Genomic DNA, 19,831 nt, shown 5'->3' with positions numbered 1-19,831 from the left:
CTAAAAGAAGAAGCATCCTGTTTAACACAATTGTTTAAGGTTATCTGCCATAAACTGTAATGCAGCGCTCGTTTAAATTGGAATCCTCATTCCCCAACCCAGGCGAGATTTAATCATTTTTAACGCCTTGGCGGATAAATCCCTTCCCTTTTTTACATAATTTTTAGTTGATTTATAGGGATGATGATTGTAGGTTAAATGAGGAATAATTGCCCATTTTATTTCCACATTATCTTTATATTGTTCTAACAGACTGTTTTGTCTGATAGCTGGTGAATTCCATAGCCAAGACGTATGTCGGAACAAATGCTTATATGGCGGTAAGTGGATTTATGCGGGAATAACGTTTAAATGGGATTATCTGTCCTCTCTCTCCTTGTCTTTAACGCAGGATAGATCCTAAATCAATCCTCAAAACTCCATCTCTTCCCATCCTTTCCCCTCATCCCGTGGTACAGCTCCACTTCTTGTTGAGAGGGAGGAGAAATTTGGAAAAGTGGGGTTTTTTAAAATTTATTTTCAGTTGTTTTTTTGCTGCCTTGTGAAAACAGAACAGGGAGAGCCAGTTGGAGGTTCGGGAAAAATCCAGATTTTCACTCAGCTTGTGGCTCTTTGCAGGTCACTGGCAGCCCCAACCCATCCGTTTTTTGGGAATGCTGGAGTTTAGGGAAGCATTTCAGCCTGTGCAGAGGTTGTTGGGCATTCCCAAGGACCCCGTGGGAGCGTTTCCCATGGAAATCTGAAGCTAAAAACATTGGGATTGATAACATAAGGGCATTAAAGTGCAAGTTTTTAATTCAGAACGCAGGAAGCCATCAGTACTTCCACTTTTCTCTACAAATTTTAGTCAGTCTTTGTTATCCCAAGACCGCTTTTGTCCTGTTCCTGTACGTTAAAGCCCCCGAAATTCCAATTTTTTAAATTTTCTTTTAGCTGAGGATGCATCATTTAGGGCAGGGTTTGGGTTCAGAGCTGCCAAGTGCCAGCCTGAAGAGAGAACTGCACAAATCAGAGTGGATTTTCCATCAGATCCATTGGATCCTTTTCAGTTCTCCATTTCATTTGTGAAAACTCCTCGGTTTTTAAAGCACTTCACCAACTCTTTATTTTTTGGCCATTCAAATTCTCCCAGCAAACTGCTCCTGCTGTTGATGAGAAAAGAAACTGGCTTAAAAATAAAAACATAAACAGCACAAAGTGGTTGATGCTCGTGTTTTTCAAACCTCAGGGAAGGGGAGGGAGAAATCCATGACCTTTAATCGCTTTCAGGTGGGTTTTTTATTCTGATTTTTCTTGTCAGGGCTCCCATTTATTTGCTAAGTGCTTTTCCACTCAAGGTGTGCTCATTGTGTGGCTTCTGAAAGGCTCAAGTCACCATCCTAGAAAGAGTTGGGCTGTCCTGTGTCATCAGGATACTCTGCAGGAAAATGGGGTTTTTTAACTAAAAAATATCATTTTTAATAGATAAAAAAAAAAAAATAACCGGGACACGGAGATCCAGACAAAAAAAAAAGAAACAAAACAAAAACCAAAATTTGAAACAGCTTCAAATGAATCAACTTTTCCAACTCAGCTGTTGCTTCAAACTGATCTTAAGCAGGGCTGAGAATTAAATTGTATTATGCTTTTAGTGCCCAAACCAAGATTACAGTTCTCTATCCCAGGTGTACATTAAATAAATTACTTCTTTTTTTTTTTACTTTCTGGATGAATGTGGTGCCTCCATCTCTTAATTGTGAATCAGAAGTTTAAGCTCAAGATGTGCTCCATCTGATTTTCTGTGTTTAAATGGCTTTGCTTCTTGATTGAGTCGTTCGTTGTCATCAAATTTCCAGGCAAGACCTCAAAAAATAATGAAGGTCATAAGCTTTGCTTCGCCCATTTGGCAGACTGGCAGTGAATTTGAAACTCTTGGAAAAATTTAGGTTTTCTTGGGAAAAAAAAAAAAGTTAAAATAAAGCTTTTTGGGTTTTTTGGGGGGTTTTTTTTAGAGAGAGAAAAAAAGCTTTTTGATTGAGAAATTAAAAACGCATTTTCTGTAAAATCATTTCATCAGCACTTTGTACAGAATAAAAAAAGAGATTGGATGAAAAAACAATCAGTTGTAGAAATTTTGAGGAGAAAATACTTTGGGCTGTGTATTTAGAGTGATCCACGTGTCACACCCTTGATGCACCTGTTATTCCTATTTTCCTCTTTTTTTTCCCCCTACTTCTAAATCCATCTTTTATTTCAAAAGTTGATTTCTTTTCCTATTTCATTTATCATTTGCCTAATTCATTTATTATCCATCTTTTGTGAACCCACAATTCCTCACTAGAAGTTGCTGTTTAAAGCTTGAACTTTTAAGAAGAATAATTTAATGTGGCTCGATGTGAATTATAAATCCACATTTGAATTATAAATCTTATTTGGTGGCTCGGGAAGGGCCCCAAAAATGGGGTGGGTGTTACCACCTTCCTTGGGCCAGCTTAGCACATCCCATAACCACATCATAAAATTAATTTTGGCTGCACATCTGCATCTTTGTGAGGAGATGAAATAAAAACTTGTCAATATAAAAATCTTCCAGCCTAAAAAAAAAAACCACGCGGTGCTGTCGCAAACATTTCAAATTTGTGCTGATTTAGGTTAATTATACTCAATTAATTAAAAAAAAAATAAGATCAATTTTTTGGGCTCACTCACAAACGAGATTTGGTGAAAGAGCTTGAAATTGTGGGGTTTTTTTGGGGGTTTGGAAGGGTGTTTTTGGAGGGAATACGGGGCAGCAGCGTGGTTTTTATTTAACATTCACGCTGCGATAAAAGCTCCTGACCTGGGAGCAGCAGCACAGGGTAAACATCCAAAAACCACCTTGGGCTGGCACTAATTTGGGAGTTTGTTTTCCAAAAGGTCTCTGGATTATTAAAGACTGAAAATCCTTTGTAGGTGGCTGGGGCAGACAGGTGCATTAACAGCACAGTGGGGAGAGGAGTCTCAGGGAGCCTTTTATTGTTGCATTTCATGCTGTACTTGACCTTGGAAATGCTTAAATTGTAGCTTTCAAGTAAAAACCAGATATTTTTTACAGCACTCCCTTTCATGAGAGGCATTAAACCTGCTATTAAGAGTTTGGAACTGGGGTTTTTTGGTTTTTTTGGTTTTTTTTTTTTTTATTTTCTTACAGGTCAAAAAGCCGAAAATTAAGAAGTATATAAAATAAAATCAAATTGCCACCGTGTGGTGATTCTTTTGGCTTCAGTAACTTTGCTTTTTAACTGTAGATATTCCCCAACCTCTGGACTCCACACTGGGAATTTTTTTTTTTCCTTGCTGTGGTGCCTGGATTTGGGGAGGGAAGTGGAAAATTGGATTCTCTCGACTTGACCTTGTGCTTTGCTCTCGTGCACGAGCCCTTGGTTTTCCCTTTGGATTCAACAACCCAAACACAAATCCAAGGCCAACCTCGAGGTGCACAGACACAGATTTTCCTGGAGAATCCCTGAATTTCCCTGAATTTCCAAAGGGAAGCTTTGAAGCATCTCGGTGGTTTTTTGGTGTCTCCAACTTCCCGAGGGGCAGCTCCGATCTCTGCTCTGGAATCGGTGAGACCCCAGGGAATGGCTGGAGCTGGGCCAGGGCAGGTTTAAACTGGATTTTAGGAAAAGTTTCTTCCCCCCAGAGGGTGTTGGGGCACTGACCAGGCTCCCCAGGGAGTGTTTGTGCATCCAGGGATGCCCAGGGTGGGATTTTGGGATGTCTGTGCGAGGCCAGGAGCTGGAATTTAACCCCGTAGGTCCCTCCCAACTCAGAATATTCCATGATTTTTCCCATTCCTTGCCCTGGAGCAGCTTTTGAGCAGAATCCCTGTCTGTTTGCAAGGCTCAGGAGTTGTTTGTCTCCTTTTCTTCACAGCCTGAGAGGATTTCGGGAGAGCAGTACGGGATTCACTCGGATGTTTGGAGCCTGGGGATTTCCTTCATGGAGGTATGCAGGCAGCTCTCCTGTTCACATGCACGTTGCAAAGCTCAAATTAACTCTTTAACATCAAAATAACCTCAAAATGTTTTCATTTAACTGTTGTTTATTTTTTAAATTCCCTGTATATTCACATACTTCTACCTGTTGCTAATTTTGGCTGTATTTAGAATGGGTTTGTTCATTTGAGGTCTTAAATAAAACTCCATGTTTGAGTAGGAAGTGGGGCCCAGTGTGTGGAGGCTTTTTTCCTTTTTCCTTCTCTTTCCTTTTTCCTTTCTTCCTTTCTTTCTCATTCCCTTTTTTCTCTCTTTTTTCTCTCTCTCTTTCTTTTTTCTCTTTTCCTTTTCTCCCCCTTTTCTCCCCCTTTTCTCCCCCTTTTCTCCCCCTTTTCTCCCCCTTTTCTCCCCCTTTTCTCCCCCTTTTCTCCCCCTTTTCTCCCCTTTTCTCCCCCTTTTCTCCCCCTTTTCTCCCCCTTTTCTCCCCCTTTTCTCCCCCTTTTCTCCCCCTTTTCTCCCCCTTTTCTCCCCCTTTTCTCCCCCTTTTCTCTCCATCTTTCCTCATACTAAGGTGAATCTGGACATCCCTTTAAGTGAACTGTAACCAACATTTTTAGCAGAAGATGAGGCAGAAGTTGAGCAGTCTCAGTGCTGAATCTTGGCAGATTTCCCATTTTGGAGCCCAGAATTTTTACATTTTCACACCAGAAATTCCTTGCCCAAGCCCTTTGAACCCAGGTGCCCGTGGAGAGTTTGCAGGTGTGCTAGATCAGCGTGTGAAGCCAGCTCTGAGTGACAGGGGTGACAATCTTGGACGTGTCCCAGGGGAGGGAGGGCTCTTCTTTTGTTTCACTGCACCTCTGAGCGGGGGTGAGAGCCCTCACTCAGGATTTTGGGATAGATTCAGACCAAATTCTTAACACTCTCTCAATCATTCTAGCCAAAAAAAGGGCAGAGAATGTACTCCAGGAAGAATTGGGTGTTGTGTTCTCGGTGAATAGATGCAGGACTTGATAAATAAAGCATTTCCCTGAATTAAAAGCTGTGCCCCAGCAGTTCAGTCACTCACACGAGACATTTGGGGTTTATTTTAGGCTTGTTAGTGGCTGCTCATCAACTCCACCTGCAAGCTGAATTTTATTGGTAAAACTCCTTTCATTTGCATTCCCTCCTCTGCTTTTACACCTTCCCAACCTTTTTCTTCCCCGGATTTCTCCTGAACCAGATGTGCAGGAGCCGGTTTGGGTCTGGGTGCTTTGTTAATTGGTTTGTCAGCTGCTCCCCCGAGACCTCTCCCCACCAGCACCAGCTTGATTGAAGTGCTCTGAGTGATGTTAAATGATGAAAACAAGGACAGTGCCTTAGAAAAACGCCTCCAAAAAGGTGAAAAAGGTGCTCCAAGAGCCACACAAGGTCACTGTCATTAAAGTAACACTCTGTTGACGTGGGGATTGGGAGTGGAGACACTTCTTGTTGCTGTTAAAAAGGGGAGAGCTGGTGTTTGCTGTGGGATTTAAAATCATCTGCACTCTAAAGTCAGGCTCCAACCCCACACCTCGGTGTTGGCACCACGTTAATTTAAAAGAAAAGTCTGGTGGGATGGATGTGCTGGTGTGTGAGGATATCAAATTGTCAGTAAATCTTCTCATTTTCTTTCGTGCTCTTCTGAGCCCTTCAAATGTCTGGAATTTCTTTGCTGCAAAGCTGTGTGTGATGAGAAGGGGGAGTGTTGTTTGGGAGGGTGAGGAAACTGCCCCAAAAAAGTTGGTAGGAGAGATGGGATGGGATGGGATGGGATGGGATGGGATGGGATGGGATCAGTGGGATGGGATGGGATGGGATGGGATGGGATGGGATGGGATGGGATGGGATGGGATGGGATGGGATGGGATGGGATGGGATGGGATGGGATGAGCAGAAGGAATGGGATGGGATGGGATGGGATGGGATGGGATGGGATGGGATGGGATCAGTGGGATGGGATGGGATGGGATCAGTGGGATGGGATCAGTGGGATGGATCAGTGGGATGGGATGGGATGGGATGGGATGGGATGGGATCAGTGGGATGGGATGGGATGGGATGGGATGGGATCAGTGGGATGGGATCAGTGGGATGGGATCAGTGGGATGGGATGGGATGGGATGGGATCAGTGGGATGGGATGGGATGGGATGGGATGGGATGGGATGGGATGGGATGGGATGGGATGGGATGGGATGGGAGTTCTGCCTAAGCTTTGAGAAATGGGGAGTGTTCCTCCTGTTCCCTTTGAGGCAGGAGGGGTCTGAGGGTGCTCAGTCATCCCCTCAGAAATAAAAAAATGAATAAATTAAAAATTCAATTGAGATATAATAAATTTAGATACGCAGCTATATCATCATCATTATTATTATCATTTTTATCATATATTTTGTTACTTCATTTTTTTGGAGTTTGCCTTTCTTCCTTCAGGATTTTTCTGAAGGGAATGGAATTTAATTCATAACCTGGAAAAACTGTTTCAAAGTGTTCCACCACAAATAGTTTGTGTGTTTCCATGAGGTTTTCCCGTGTTTTATTTAAGTGCTCTTGGCTTGACAAAGCGAGTTCAATTGAAACCCGTGCCATTGCTGTCACTACACTGAACACTGTGTCAGCATTTTCATTTCTAAAAGCTGTTTTTCAAGGGTTTATAACTCGGTCATAAAACACATCCAGGCTGGGCTGGGGCTGAGGGAGCTCTGGAACCCATTCCCTCTCTCCAAGAGCCGTGTCCTGCACGGGAGGAGAAATTAAATTGCCCAATATTCCCCATTTCTCTCTCCAGTGTGACTCTGATCCCACCTTCCCCTGGCTCTTACCAACAAGTGAACTCCAGAACATCCAAGGGAGGATCAAATCCGTGTCATATCCACATCCAAATCCGTCTGGTTGAGGTTTAATTGTGGCATCAGTGTTGGGTTGGAGGGGTTTGGAGCAACCTGGGGTACTGGAAAGTTCCCTGCCCACAGGAAATGAGCTTTGAGGTCCTTCCCAAGCCACCTCTTCCCGGGATTCTGTGATATTTATCATTTTATCTCCAGGTAGAGTTGGTGTTATATTTAAATTCAGGAAGTGAAAGCAGTTTGCTGATGCCCAAAGCCAAGTCAATTTTGGAAGTAGAAGCTCACGAGTTGGCTTTTTGCTTCTCCTTCTGTATCACATCCCAGTCTCTGCTTTCCACTGTCCTCTGTGTTCTCCTCTGAAAATCAGATTTTCTTCCAGAGGTTATCCCTCTTGTCTCCCCCAGAGAAAATAAGTTTGTGAATCAGTTTTAATGTTAGATTAATATTAGTTCTTAAAGCTCCCAGGCTGAGAAGTTAAAGTGTTTGGTGACCAGATTTCTCTGTAGCTGTGTGTCTGCAAGAGCTTTCAAGGGTTCTTAGCGATCTCTGAGAAGTCACCAGGCGTTTTTCAGTGGCTGTGCGCATTCCCAGACACGGGAAAATCGGGAATTATCCAACAAACAACGTTGTTGCTTATCAAACAAGGTGGAGCTCAGACTCTTCATCCTACTGGGGCTGGGGGCGCAGAGAGGAGAAGGAAGATGCTCCAAGAGGATGCTCCGAGGAAAGCATCTGACTTCAGGCTTGAGGATGTTTAACTGCGTGAAACTGCTCTGGAGACCCTGCTGGAGGAGGGGAGGTTTCAGATCTCCTCTGAGGAGTCTAAAATGTGGGATCAGGGACGTCGGCTTGGCAGTGGGAACGATTTGAGGTCAGGACTGGGAGCTGATCTCAGGCAGGTTGTGCAGGATTTGGGATTTTCTCATCTGTGGGTGCTCTTTGATCAGGTCATGCCTTTAGCCAAACCAGGGGTGCTCTGGGGACGGCGTTTGGTGGTGGGAATAGCTGGACTTGATGTTCCTCAAGGTCTTCTCCAACATAAAGGGTTCTGTGAGGTGGTGAAGGAAGAATCTGAAACCCAAATCTTAGTGGTACAGCCGAGTTCTTGTAGCGGTCTGGAAGAAACAGCCTCAGGTTTCACCAGTGGAGGAGAAGCAGCACTTTCCCTTTAGGATTAAGGGAAGGAAGGATATAAAAAGTGCTTTTTGCTGTGATTTTGCAGCGAGCCTCACCTCGTTGCTGCCGGGTTTTAGGGACCACAAGGAGCTGCCATGTGCTCAACCCCCTCATCAACCCCAATCCTTCCCACTGAGGAATATTTACGGGGTCTGGGCTGTTCTGTGCTTCACAAAATCCTTCTCAGGGAAGAAAAGCTGGCCTATATTTTTATTTCTCTTTCCCTGGAGCTATTTTGGGTGATTTCTCCAAGCAGTGCCCACTCCCTCCGATTCCTCTCCCAGCGGGGTGGGGACGGACAATGTCCAGCCTGGTGCTGGCAGGATTGGGAGTGGAGGGAGCAGTGCCTGAGGGTTGGGTCATGAATTAATAATTGCTGTGTGCTGGGGGAGGCCCCTCACACGAGCTGAAGTTGCCTGGCAGAGCGCTATCAATCACTCAGTGACCAGAACTTCCAGTAATTAGTGTATTTTATGGGCCTGTGCTTCAGTGACTCGGAAGCACATATGCTCCACTCCCAGCTAAACTTAGCCAGAGTAATATTCCAGGATGATTTATCCGCCTGCTGCACTGGGATGTAACCCTATATTAGGTGAAGATTGTGAACTAAGCTGCAATAAAGTGGAAGTTTAGGTACAGTTTGCGCGGGTTGAGACCTCGATGGATCGTTGTTGCTCAGCAATTGCTCCTAGGCCGCTGCGGGCAGGGAAATAAATAATCCAGTTCTCCACCCAGGCTGAGGGGACGATTAAGGGGTGATGTGGGCTGTGGGTGTTTGGAATGTGGGTTTTAATATATAAGGTTATTTAATAGAATATATTATTTGTGTTTTTATGGGTGAGTGAGGGTGGGGAGGCCCTGGCACAGAAGCTGTGGCTGCCCCTGGATCCCTGGGATGGCCCAGGCCAGGTTGGACAGGGTTTGGAGAAGTGGGAGATGTCCCTGCCCGTGGTAGGATGGATTAGAGGATCTCTAAAAGGTCCCTTCCCACCATTCCAAGGTTCCATCACTCCGCATATTCTTTCCTATTCTTTCTCTGTCGTTGTTTCTACTTAAAGAGTCAAAAAATGCTGCAGTTTCCGTGTCTTTTCCCATGATTTAGTGGCTGGTAGTGGCAGATGAAGCTTCACTCCAGCAGAGCTGGAGAAGAGCAGAGTCAGAGCTGCCTTTCCACCAGCACAGCCAAATTTAACCCACTTCTCCCTTCTGGTACTGAGCTTAAACCCAGCAAACAACCAAGCAGGAAACCTCTCTGCTCCACCAAGGAATCAAATTAACCCTCCTGGAGCATTTGTGGAGATTTTCTCCTGCCAGTTTCCCTGGAAAGCCCTGGCCCACCTTTGTCCCTTGGGAAAAGGCGTCACCTTTGAAGATGCAGCAGTAAAAGCCTGGTAATATCCAGGATTTGTGGCCAGGCAGAAAGGTGCAATTTAACCCTGATTGTCTGCAGCCTTGAGCTGGCAGTGCATTTGCTGCAGTTCATATTTAAAAGAAGTCAAAGTGAAACTAATTATCTTTAATTAAGGTGAATTAAGCTTTGATTTTTTTATTTTTAATATCATTTTTTTTACACTGAGACGGAGCTGGAACTCATCTGCTCAAGCCAAGGAATGTCCCAAAGGTTATTAGGGCATTTTTCTGGTGGTGGTAATAACCTTCCCCCCTCCCAGCCCTGGCCACCAACAACAAATCTGTCACTTCATCCGTCTCCGTTGCCGCTCCTGCCCCTCCGCAGGGGTCGCAGATTCCACAAGTTATCAGCTAATGGCCTTATACATTAAAAATTGAAGCTTTCCTCACTCCCAGGCCTTGCAAGGCTTTGTTCTTAAGCCCCAGACACTTTGGAGTGCAGCTGCAAACTATAGGCAGAAGATTAAATTAATTTGTAACTCTTCTTTTTTTTTTTTCTTCTATTTTTTCTTTATTTTTTTTTTTTGTCAGGGCCCTGCATTACTAAATCCTGCACATTTAATTGAAACCCTACTTCAAGATGCTTTGTGTTGTCAGTTTAACCTCAGAAGCACTTTAACTCTGTTAAATTGCTGTTATATCCTTTTGGATTTTTTTTTTTATTTATTTTTTATTTTTTTTCCCCAAATAAACCCCACAGTAAGACGACAGCGAAATTGATATTAAGGAGGAGAAGAAAAATCTTGGTGTAGGTTTTTTTTTTTTTTTTTTGAGGTATTTAATATTTATTAAAGGTCCATACCCTGCAGAGTTTCAGGTGATTTGAAGCCCATCTATCCAGGAATGTCGAAATTGGCCTTGGAATGAAATTTCACCTGGGGAATTTTGTGTTATCCAGTAGTTAAGTCTGCTTTTAGAAAGTTTGAGTGAGGCTGCTTCCTGCAGAAAATGAGGGTTTAACTGCGGCGCACAATCTAAATGCAAAATCCTCGGATGGAAATTTAATTGTGTAAAATGTGCACGAGGTAATTAAGAACAAATTTTAGAACATTTCAGCCTATAAAGTCCTCCTTCAGCTCCATCACTGGCGATATTGCCAGCGCTTATTTTCAATTTGCAGTTATGCCGAGAAACATGGAATGTGCCTAAATTAAGAGTAAAAGCATCCCGTGCTCTCCAGTGTAACTGTAAATTAAAAAACAACTTGCACAATAATCTAAGTGGGAAATTTTATTGCCTGAGTGTCCTAAAAATATGTTTTGAACTTCCTTCCCTCAGCCACTTTCCAAACGGGATCCAGACAGAAATGCTGCTGTGATTTTATTCACAATATGCAGCAAAAAAAAGAAGGAGTGAGGTGGAGAAAGTGATTTGGAAGGGGAGGGGGATTGCTGGATTTCCCTTTTCACTTCTAAAATGGCAAATCACATGATTTCAACGAGTGATTTTAATTTTGGGTTCATTTATCTGCCCCTTAAGTGTGCTTGAGAACAGGGTTGAGTTGCTTTCCTGCTAATTCTGGTGCTCAGTCCAGAGCTGCTTCCTGAATCACCGCTTCAAAATTCAATATTTTGATTTTTTTCTTTTTTTTTAATCAAATTTTTTTTGATACTTTGGTAAAAGTCAGTATATGCACACACACTGTACCTCTGTTATGTCATACATAAATATATATATATATATAAAACTACACAAATATGTATTATATATAATTTATATATATATAACTACATGTATATATACATACATTTATATTATATATAGTATATACAATATATAATATATATTATATAATAGATATGTTCTATAGTATATAATATTTTGTATGTAATATATAGTATTTAGTATGTAATATATAATAGTTAATATATATTATAATATATAATGTATATTATATAATGTATATTATATCATGTATAATATATGATATATATGTTATATATAATATGTTATATAAAATATATAATATGTTATATATAATATATACTATATAATATATTATATATACTATATAATATATATTATATATATGACACGTAGTATATAATATCTATTATATATTATATATTATATTACATTAATTACAACTGTAATACAATTACATTAATCACAATTAATCACATTAATTGTAATATAAATATAAAATATATGTTATATATAATTATATATAATATGTTACATTATCTATTCATTTATATTAACAATCTATCTATATTACAAATATCTAAATATGGCAATAAATGTAATAAGTAATAAGTAATCTGGGATTATTTCTCCGTTTGCCAAGTGCTGGTTTGAAATCTGATGGTGCATCTCATCCATCCCTGCCCAGGCTTGGGGAATTCTCAGCACAGAACCTCTCTGAGCTGCTTTATTTGCTCTCCTGAGCTACTTCTGTGTTTGAAAAAGGAATTGCTTTAAAAAACTCACACCCACACCCCAAAAACTCCTGCAGGTAGCTGCTCTGAGGTGGGAAAGTGTTTTTCTGGATAGTTCTTGGTGTCTGAGTCTCTTCTCCTTTCTGTTTCCACACCACTCTGCCATTGCAAGCCACTTTGGGCTTTTGGAAATGAAGGTTTTTCCAGTTTTGTGTTGGAAAAGAGCTCAAGATCATCAAATCCAACCCTTAGGAAAGGATCCTTGGGGAAATGGGAAGCAGCTCCCTGGATTTCAGGCATTCCCTCCTCAATATCCAGACATAAACCACTGATCACTTCCCAAACCCAACTAATTTAAATTGAAATATTATATTTTTGTTAAAATACCTGAAAAGAGTTGTGAGTTCTGGAGTTTCATCCTTTATATGCAGAGTACTTTTGGACAATGTGTTAATTTGGTAGTTTGTGGTTTTTCCATCCTGCACTGGGCTTGTTCCTCGTGTTCCTGTGACTTCCTTGAGACAAATGATAATTTGAAAATCCCTTCAGTGAATCTCTCATCTGTTTGTTGTTTGGGCTTCTTAATTTTTTTTTTTTTCTCTTTTAATAATCCTACTTTAACTGTGACACTTTTTATAAATCTAAATCTACACCCAGAGGTCACTGGTTGGCTGAACTTAAACCGTTTTACTTAGTAAATTTAATTAAGAAAATACAGTGCAACTCATAAGCAAATGAGTTTTTTCCTAGTTTTAAACCAAACCACCCTCTCGAGTGCTGATTGCCTCGCTCGACCCCTGGTGATACAGAAACAGGCAAAATTAAAAAGGACATTAAAGCTTCATTAAATCTGAAACACATTTAGTACAGTGACATATCTGCAGGCTATTTCGGGGAAGATTACAGACTCTTTGCTAAGTTTCTTAATTTATAATACCTTGACAATCTTGCAGGGAGGAAATCTGAGCAGATGGATCCAGTGGTGGTGCAGGGGATGCAGAAGTGGCACAGGAGCTGGCCCTGCTTTGCTGAGAAATGTTTCTTTTTTGGCAACCCCTCCAAAGAACTTGTTGCATTCTGGGGTCCTTCAGTGCTCATTTATTCACCCTGTGTTTGTGTCTGCCTCTTTCTGCAGTTATTTTTATTTTATTTTATTTTATTTTATTTTATTTTATTTTTATTTTGTTTTATTTTATTTTATTTATTTTTTATTTTTATTTTTATTTTATATTTTATTTTAATTTTATTTTGTTTTGTTGTATTTTATTTTATTTTGATTTTATTTTATTTTATATTTTTTAATTTTTATTTTTATTCAGTTTTGTTTTATTTTATTTTTTATTTTTATTTTATTTTATATTTTTATTTTTATATTTTTTATTTTGTTTTGTTTTATTTTATTTATTTTTATTTTTATATTTTTATATTTTATTTTATTTTTATTTTGTTTTATTTTGTTTTGTTTTAATATTATTTTATTTTTGTTTTGTTTTATTATTATTTTATTTATTTATTCCCCACTTATTTTATTATTATTGTTCTGCTGCCTGGGAGCCCCTGCTGAGGCCTGGAGTGGTCAGTGGGAATGGAAATCCTTTGTTCGGAGTCACCATCCAGGCAGTGATTGTTTTTCTTAAATAAGATTATTTTAAGATTATTATCTTAAATAAGATTATTTTCTTAAACAATGCTCTGGGCACAGCACCGTTGTCATCTGCTTGTTTGAAAATCTGGAGTTTTTCACTGTTCCTCGGTATAAAAAAGCAGATTTGGGTTTGTTTCTGTTTGTGGGAAGCTGTTGGGCATTTGTGGGTTCATTTCTAGGCTGTCCCAGCAGCTCGGCTCCTGGGGATCTCAGATTCCTGCTCGGGACAGGAGGGTGGTGCTCCCACAAGAGCAGGAGCTGGTAAAGGATGAGTTTTTGTAGCCCCTGGGCCACAGCAGGAAATGAAGTTTGTTGAACTCAGCAGCATTTTCAGAGCCTGTCATGAGAGAGACCCCAATGGCTTTCCTGAGATGGGAATGATCAGAGAATTCCAAAATGGTTTGGGGTGGAAGAGACCTTCAGGATGATCTGGGCAGGGAGATCTTCCTCTGTCCCAGGCTGCTCCAAGCCCTGTCCAGCCTGGCCTTGGACATTCCAGGAACAGCCCCAGCTGCTCTGGGTGGCTGTGCCAGGGCCTCCTCACCTTCACAGGGAGCAATTCCTGCCCCAAATCCCATCTAAATCTCCACTTCTCCACTCTGAATCCATTCCCTGTGTCCCGTCCCTTGTCCCAAATCCCTCTCCAGTTCTCCTGGAGCCCCTTCAGGCCCTGCAAGGGGCTCTGAGCTCTCCCTGGATCCTTCCCTTCTCCAGGTGAACATTCCCAGCTCTCCCTGGATCCTTCCCTTCTCCAGGTGAACATTCCCAGCTCTTCCTGGATCCTTCCCTTCTCCAGGGGAACATTCCCAGCTCTCCCTCGATCCTTCTCCTCTCCAGGGGAACATTCCCAGCTCTCCCAGCCCGGCTCCACCCTTGGAGCAGCTCTGGGGCCTCCTCTGGACGAGAGTTTTGAGGTCAATATTGTGGAAGCTTCATTTAGCAGTGACCCCCAAAGAAATTGTTTCATCTCTCTCACACAGATGCTCTGGGTTTGTGATGTCTCCCCTGAGGATTTGGCAGAAATTTGCTGGTTTTGCTGAGGCCAAACTCTCCTGGGGTTGGAGAGCAGCTGGAATTGCAGGAAGGAATTCCATCTCTGGCTCCTTCCCGAGCTGCTGAGGCTCGGGGATGTCTGCTGCTCCTTCCCTGCCCTCACTGCAGCTCTGTCTGTGCCTCCCTCTTGTCCTCAGGAGAGTTTTGTGCTGCCAAGAGGCTGAAATTTCACCTCTGGGAGCTGCAATCTGGCCAGGTCGGGTGTCCCCAGCTCCAGGAGCTCAGGTGTCAGCGCTGGGAGTGGCGTTTGTCCCTTGCTGTGGGTGACACGGTGCCTCAGAACTCCAGCACTGCTGCTCAGGATGGTGGGAATGGAATTTGATCCAGCTGGGAAATCCATGGTTTCACTGCACCCATAACCTCTGTGCTAGGCCTTCCTCTGGAGGTGATAACAGGATTCTCAAAGGTGATGTGGGGTGTAGGGAGGCTCTTCTGGCACACCCAGAAAGACAAAAGAGCTGCTCTGTGTCAGCTCAGGGTGATAAGTTTGGATATCAGGGGAGATTTCTTCATGGGAAGGGTTTTCCATGTGCTGGTGGAGTCACATTCCTGCAGGGATTTAACAGCTCTGTGCATGTGGCACTTGGGGACGTGGTCAGTGGTGGCCTTGCAAGGGCTGGGGGTGGCTGGATTCGATACTCTGAGAGGGCTTTTCTAGAAGATTCCGTGATTTTAACCCTGAAAACTTCAGTCCCTCACTGAAGAGCAGACACAGTAACTCCCAGCAGCTGCGTTTTGCTGGAATTGTTTCCAAGGGTTCCCACCGGCTGGGAGAACCTGCCTAGTACCAAGAATTTCTCTTGAAATGTTTATTAGTTATGGCCAGTAGAATATTTTTAGACAATATCCATAAAAATGTTGATCTTGGGACTACTCCATAATGCCTGAATTGACTTATAAACCAGCAGGGGCAGCAGATGTGGTGGATATCCTGGAAAATGAGATTTCTCTGTGGGTGCTGAGGGCTCTCTCCACATCCCACTGGGGTCTGACAGCAGCAGGGACACCCAGCCCCATTTTACCCTGATTTAACCCAGATTTTACCTGAGCCACTCCAGGGAGGACCTGGGGAGTTGAGCTGCTCATCTCAGATAATTATCAGCAAAGGGCTGAACCGGTTTCATTTCCACTCCTGGGGAACCTGGGCTTCAAAAGGTGGCACTGAGGGAGAGAAAAGGGCTGGAGAAACCCAGAAATCCTGGGAAAAATTATGGTTTTGAGGTCCCCATTCTAAATACAGCTCTTTGTGTTTGCAGAATCCCTTTTTTTTGTCATTTCCTCAATTTCTGACATCGTGAGAGTTGAGAACTTTTCTCTCTGGAAGGAAATGTATCCAAATCTGGACATCAAATGGCACTGAGAGAGACAAAAGGGCTGCAGAAACCCAGAAATCCTGGGAAAAATGATGGTTTTGAGGTCCCCATTCTAAATACAGCTCTTTGTGTTTGCAGAATCCCTTTTTTTTCCCTTTTCCCCAATTTCTGTCATTGTGAGAGTTGAGAACTTTTTTCTCTGGAAGGAAATGTACACAAATCTGGGCATCAAATGGCACTGAGAGACACAAAAGGGCTGGAGAAACCCAGAAATCCTGGGGAAAATTATGGTTTTGAGGTGCCCATTCTAAATACAGCTCTCTGTGTTTGCAGAATCACTTCTTTTTTTTTGCCTTTTCCCAAATTTCTGACATTGTGAGAGTTGAGAACTTTTCTCTCTGGAACTCAGATGGTGGAACTGAGGGAGACAAAAGGGCTGGAGAAACCCAGAAATCCTGGGGAAAATGATGGTTTTGAGTTCCCCATTCTAAACCCAGCTCTTTGTTTTTGCAGAATCCCTTTTTTTTTTTTGCCTTTCCCCCAATTTCTGACATCCTGAGAGTTGAGTACTTTTCTCTCTTGAAGGAAATGTGCCCTCCATGCAAATCTCTATAACTAGACAAATATTATTTCCTTTCCCAGCTTGCTCTTGGGAGGTTTCCATATCCTCAGGTAAGATTGTTCATTACTGCTGTTTGCCACTGTGACATTCATTCCTATGTATGAAGGTGCAGAGAGCAATTGTGAACATTTGAGCCACATACAAATAAATCTGTCCTGTTAAATTGAAAAGTGGGAGCTGGAAGGAGTCATTTAAAAGTCTCTATTGATTTTTTTTTTGATTTTTTTTTTTTTGCCCCCCTTTTTTTTTCTCCTCTCCAAACTCTACGTTTTCTTCCCCTGCAGACAATGAAAATTACGATGATGTTAATCTTGTTAATTTTGTTGGGAGATTAAAAAATAATCCAGTCTTTACAACATTTTTTTTAAATTTTTTTTTTTTGGAAGCTGGAAGGTGTATCTGCTCCTTTTCTTATAATTTAATTTTTAATTCAAATTTTGAATGATGATCTAAAATCTCCTCAAAAATAGAATGTGAATGGAATACTTCAGGGAGCTTCAGATTCTTCCTTTTAAGAAGACCTAATATTAGTATTTTATGTAAATACTGGTATTTTCTAAGTTTCCACCTGAAGCTGCTGGTAAAACTCTTTCCATCTCTAGTGGCAGTGGTTGGGTGGATGCTGAGCTCCACATCACCACGGAATATTTTACATTTTACTCCTAAAAACCCCACAAAAACCAAACCAAACAAATCCAGAGCTGCCTTTGACGATCACTTGAAATTCTCATCTCGAGATGGATGTTAGAATTCACAGGAACAAACTGCTCAGCAGTTCCTCCAATTATTCTTTCCGGGGAGAGAGAGAGGGGGGGGGAAAAAAATAAAAAAGTGAAGTGTCCAGGGACTAAAATGAATTATTTGAATGTGGTAGGGGTTTTTTTTTATGTTTTCATATGTTTTATGAAGACTGCTCTCTGCATCTTGGTCTCTACAGCTCGCAGTGCCTGGAGGCATGTCTGATTTAAAGGTGGTGTTGGTCTGTGCTCTTTAAGCATCTATTAACTTGCTATTATTATGCAAATAACTGTTGTAATACACATACTAATTTATGCATGGTTAGATTATGCAGATGCCTCACAAACATGGTTATTGAATAATAGGCTGGGACTCATTCCCTCTCCCGTTTTTAGAAGCTGTTTTAAGCAAATTCTCCTGACACTTTGATGGACTTGGGAAGGTTTTGCCTGGGTGGAAATATTCTGGTTTTTCACTCTTTTTTTGTTTCCTCTGCGAAATGTTCACTTGCACCGTTAACAGAATAGACTCGGAATATTTCATCTGGATTTTTAAAGGTGTTTAAAGGAGGAAAGGTTTGGAAAAAGAAACTCTTGTGTTGAAGAGCCCTCCATGAGCGGGGAACTCACCGGGGGTCTCAATGTTATGTATTTTATAAGCTAAAAATTTATGTATAAAAAAATGTATGTATTTTATAACCTAAAACCCAAAACGATGAGGGGACAATTTAAAATAAACCTCATGGACGTGCCAGAGCCTGGGGAAGGAGCTTGGAACGTGGACGTTCCGTGCGGTTCCAGGGCAAAAACGTCTCCCTGAACTGGGAGCAAACCACAATTGCCAAGTTTAAAGATGCTTTTTGCTAATTAAAAAGCGAGTTGGGTTTGTAAAAGAATATTTGGCAAGGCAGTAGTCCATGAAATTGTATATATTTTTTAATGCAAAACAGGCGAGGAGGTGAAACTTTAAAATGTGGCTATTAAGCTTTTCAAGCAACCGCTTTTCAGAAGGGATTTTATGTGGATTTATGTATTTTAGGCAGGAGAACCCTTAGAAACCTCCTTCTATTAGGGGGATAATTAATTTAATCTCTTTATTTTCCTAGTTAGGGCCTGATCCTGCTCATTCCTCGAGTGATTCCTCCTCACTTCCATGGGGTTATTCGAGGAATGAAGTTAATCACGTGTGTGGTTCCGAATTTGTCCCTAAATCCCTCAGAGTTCCCTCCCTGTGAAAATGGAGAGCGTGGCCACGTGGGTGAGAAACACCTGAAATTTCCTGCAAATGGATGTTGGTCTCCAGCTGCAGCTGCAAAAAAAAATGTATTTTTTTTTTTGTTTTCTTTTCTTTTTTTTTCTTTCTTTTTGAGACACAGACAAATGGTGTGTGTAAATTCAGTTTTAAATGAAGAAGATTTATAGGGGGGAAATCACCGCAGTGTGGAAATTCAGGACATCCTGCAATCTGCCAGTAAAACTAAAGGATGATTATTTCATTTTCTGGCCTTCAGGAGAATATTTTAAAGGCAGGACTTCCCACTCCTCACTTCCCTCATCTTTTATGGGTATTTCTTTTATAAGTATTTATTTGGCTGATTTATTAATCATTATTTAATCTTTACAATTAAGTCCTTAAGCACGTGAGCGACTGCTGTGTCAGTAAAAGTTCCTTATGGGTGCGTTTGGAGTTAATATAAAATTATTAACTCTAATTTTATTTTATTTTTTTGTCTCAATATCCAGAATATAATCTTCACAATCAAAAAGGGAAGGGTGTGAGCAGGGAAATAACAAATAGCCGTGCTCAGAACCGACTCTTCCGCTCCAAAAACTTGGCACGGGGAGCTCTTAAACAAAGTAAATTCTGAAATAATTCAGGAAATATCTGAATTTTTTGGTGCATTTCATTGTTTTGGTGTTGGTTTTCCTGTCGTGGTCGTGGAATGTGCTTTTGTGAAATGTGAAATTCCCTTTGGAAGCGGGAGGGAAGGATGCTGGTGGGATTTTCCGTGGGTACAAACTGAAGTGTTAAAGGGAAAATTCACCCTGGCTTTATTTGCACGATTCTGTTTATGAATAAGAATGGTGCACGTGCTCACAAATACTCTTGAATAAAGTTATTTTTTACATAAACATTCAAAGAAGAGAGGAAACTCCTTTTCCAAGGGTGCTGCTCCATAACCCGTCCAGCTTTTTATGGATCTAAGGAAGGCACACAAGGAAAAGAAGTTGTAAATTTTCCTTTAAAAGTTTCACCTTAATTTACATTATTTTGATTTCACACAAACAACTGGAAAAAAAAAAGATACCCCAAAAAAAGGCCGTGACACCTTGAATATTGAATTAAATTCCAGGTTGGAACCCCAAAGATCCGAACAAACCTTACAGAGAATCGCGGAGATTCAAATCCCAAAGTCTGGGAATAAAACCACGACGGTTTTGAATGACTTGTTTAATGATAATGCAATTTAGGAGAAATGAAAAGAATTACCCACTAAATATTCTCGGCTTGTAGTCAAACTTTATACAAAGCAGGGTGTTAAAAGGACGGCGCATCCATTAGGGAAATATTCCAAAGGAGCAGGCAGCACTCAGCTGCCGAGGATTTAATCAGCTGCAGGACCACCACTACTGTATTTAAGAGAAATTTCACATTGAGAAAAATATAATCC

The 19,831-nt window shown here is 41.3% G+C and overlaps 1 protein-coding gene across 3 annotated transcripts in view; it reads left to right on the top strand.

Annotated features, from left to right (window-relative positions):
* The window catches only part of MAP2K5 (mitogen-activated protein kinase kinase 5), a 126,957-nt gene that overhangs the window by 59,852 nt on the left and 47,274 nt on the right, over positions 1-19,831 (top strand). For 2 of the 3 annotated variants that reach the window (XM_005521794.3, XM_014251017.2), the window contains exons 15-17: positions 270-320; positions 3,898-3,969; positions 16,443-16,472. In XM_005521794.3, the coding sequence (XP_005521851.2) occupies positions 270-320; positions 3,898-3,969; positions 16,443-16,472 (153 nt within the window). Of the gene's footprint in view, positions 1-269; positions 321-3,897; positions 3,970-4,530; positions 5,610-16,442; positions 16,473-19,831 lie in introns of those variants that run through there. The other variant, XM_014251016.2, reaches the window with a different exon arrangement.

This window comes from Pseudopodoces humilis, chromosome 16 (assembly GCF_049639895.1).
Source record: "Pseudopodoces humilis isolate 2021_Gansu_Grassland_sample_001 chromosome 16, ASM4963989v1, whole genome shotgun sequence".
NCBI classification, from domain to species: domain Eukaryota; kingdom Metazoa; phylum Chordata; class Aves; order Passeriformes; family Paridae; genus Pseudopodoces; species Pseudopodoces humilis.
The sequence above is the reverse complement of the archived record's forward strand: the minus strand, read 5'-3'. Positions and strand labels throughout refer to the sequence as shown.